General features: G+C 43.6%; 1 protein-coding gene across 1 annotated transcript in view; it reads right to left on the minus strand.

Annotated features, from left to right (window-relative positions):
• The window catches only part of LOC103370270 (NACHT, LRR and PYD domains-containing protein 12-like), a 13802-nt gene that overhangs the window by 8593 nt on the left and 2881 nt on the right, over positions 1-2328 (minus strand). Inside the window, exons 9-10 of the mRNA XM_008299257.1 lie at positions 1325-2324; positions 362-535 (exon numbers count right to left, since the gene is read on the minus strand). Of these exons, the coding sequence (XP_008297479.1) occupies positions 362-535; positions 1325-2324 (1174 nt within the window). The remainder of the gene's footprint in view (positions 1-361; positions 536-1324; positions 2325-2328) is intronic.

Genomic DNA, 2328 nt, shown 5'->3' on the forward strand with positions numbered 1-2328 from the left:
TGAAACTTTTGTACAAAATATCTGTGAAATCTGAGCTTGATGTATCAAATACTTCACAACATATGCGTATATATTTTCAGGTTTTTTTAATGTTCGATTTCAAATTTCAATGTGAGAAAAAATGCATTAAACGGGCAGTTACAAAGAAAAACCTTGAAATTTATTCGATAAATCAAGCTACAGTTCCACAGATCCATAGTTTACAATAAAAAAAACCTCAAGTAAATCAGAGATGGTTGAGCAGAAAGCCCCCTGATGATATCATGAGGAATAACTTTTCTGCCAGGCAGCGATTTTATTGGATCAATGGAGGAAATCTGATGACAAGCAACAAAAAAAATCACAAACATTATGATCAAACCTCAGTAGTTCCAGTCGACACTGTGGATTCTTCAGCGCAGCAGACAGCAGCTTCACTCCGGAGTCGTGCAGCCTGTTGTTGGTCAGATCCAAGTCCCTCAGGCTCGCAGACTGGGAGCTGAGAACCGAGGCCAAACCGTCACAGCTTTTCTCTGACAGATTACAGCCGCTTAACCTGGAGGGAATTTTTGAAAACAAATCATTATTTATGTAAATGTTAAATATTACAAAATAAGTATTATATCGGCCTTTTTGTGCCAAATATTAGTGATACTTCTGGGAAATACAGGAGGCACAGAAAAGGTCCTAAAGGCGTCACACAGCCAAGTAAAGTCTGCTCACACTGACTAGAAGAACCTACTGGTCATGAAAACAACTTTTTATTTGTAATGTGTTGTTTTTCTCTGTTAGTGGGTCGACTGAAAAACTTTCAAAATGTCGAACTCTGGTCCTGGAGGGCCACAGTCCTGCATGTTTTAGATGTTTCCCTTCTTCCAACACACCTGATTCAAATGATCAGCTCATCATCAAGCTCTGTAGAAGCCTGATAAGATCCTGATCATTTGAATCAGGTGTGATGGAAGAAGGGAAACATCTAAAACATGAAGGATTGCGGCCCTCGAGGACCGGAGTTCGACACCCCTGTCATAAAGCATCAAAATTCACACGTATATTCCTGACAGGGAGGTGGGTATGGATCATGGACAGTTAGCTGGACCTCTAATGGTTTATTTGGAATTACCAGTGTGATGCTTTCTGTTATAAATCCAGTCATTCACAGATCATGTTTAGGTAGCCAAATGCAAATTAATCTCCAGGATTAACACCTTTATATTTAAGTTTTTTTCTTTGTATCTGTCCTACCAGTTTACTAATGTAGTGTCGTTTTGGAACTTTTTTTCTTTTACTGACAAAAAGGAACAAACACAACCTTAAACTCTGTCTTACTTCTGTATCTACTTACAGAGCTTTCTTGGAAGCTTTGACCACCGGCAGCAGCCTCACAAGAGCCTCCTCTGAATCAGAGTATTTCTTCAGGTCAAACTCGTCCAGATCTTCTCCTGATGACAGTAAGATGAAGACCAGAGCCGACCACTGAGCAGGAGACAGTTCATCTGTGGACAGACGTCCTGATCTCAGGGACTGTTGGACCTCCTCCACTAGAGAACCATCCTTCAGTTCATTCAGACAGTGGAACAGGTTGATGCTTCTCTCTGCAGACACATTCTCATTGAGCTTCTTCTTGATGTGCTCCACTGTTTCCTGATTGGTCCAGGAGCTGCTCTCCTTCTTTGTCATCAGCCCTCCTAACAGCTTCTGGTTGGTCGGCAGTGACAGACCCAGGAGGAAGCGCAGGAACAAGTCCAGGTGTCCGTTTGGACTCTGTAAGGCCTTGTCTACTGCACTTTTGAGAAGGCACGATAGTTTTGATTTTTCCCTTAAAAGATTCGACCACCAGATTTTTGACTGCGGCAGCAGATTGATGCCGGAGTTTGTCAAAGTCAGAAAGACGTAAAGAGCAGCCAGAAACTCCTGAACGCTCAGATGGACGAAGCAGAACACCTTGTCCTGGTACAGTCCTCTCTCCTCTTTAAAGATCTGTGTGAACACTCCTGAGTACACTGAGGCTGTTCTGATATCGATGCCACACTCTGTCAGGTCGGACTCATAGAAGATCAGGTTTCCTTTCTGCAGCTGCTCAAAAGCCAGTTTCCCCAGAGACAAAACCATCTCCCTGCTGCCTGGATTCCAGTGTGGATCTGTCACAGCTCTTCCATCATACTTGATACTCCAAAGCTTGGCCTGAGCCACCAGGTAGTGGATGTACATCTCAGTCAGGGTGCTGGGCAGCTCTCCTCCCTCTCTGCTTCTCAGCAGCTCCTCCACAACTGTAGCAGTGATCCAGCAGAACACTGGGATGTGACACATGATGTGGAGGCTTCGGGACGTCTTCATGTGGGAGATGAT

Source organism: Stegastes partitus, unplaced genomic scaffold (genome assembly GCF_000690725.1).
Source record: "Stegastes partitus isolate 25-593 unplaced genomic scaffold, Stegastes_partitus-1.0.2 Scaffold1396, whole genome shotgun sequence".
NCBI lineage: Eukaryota > Metazoa > Chordata > Actinopteri > Pomacentridae > Stegastes > Stegastes partitus.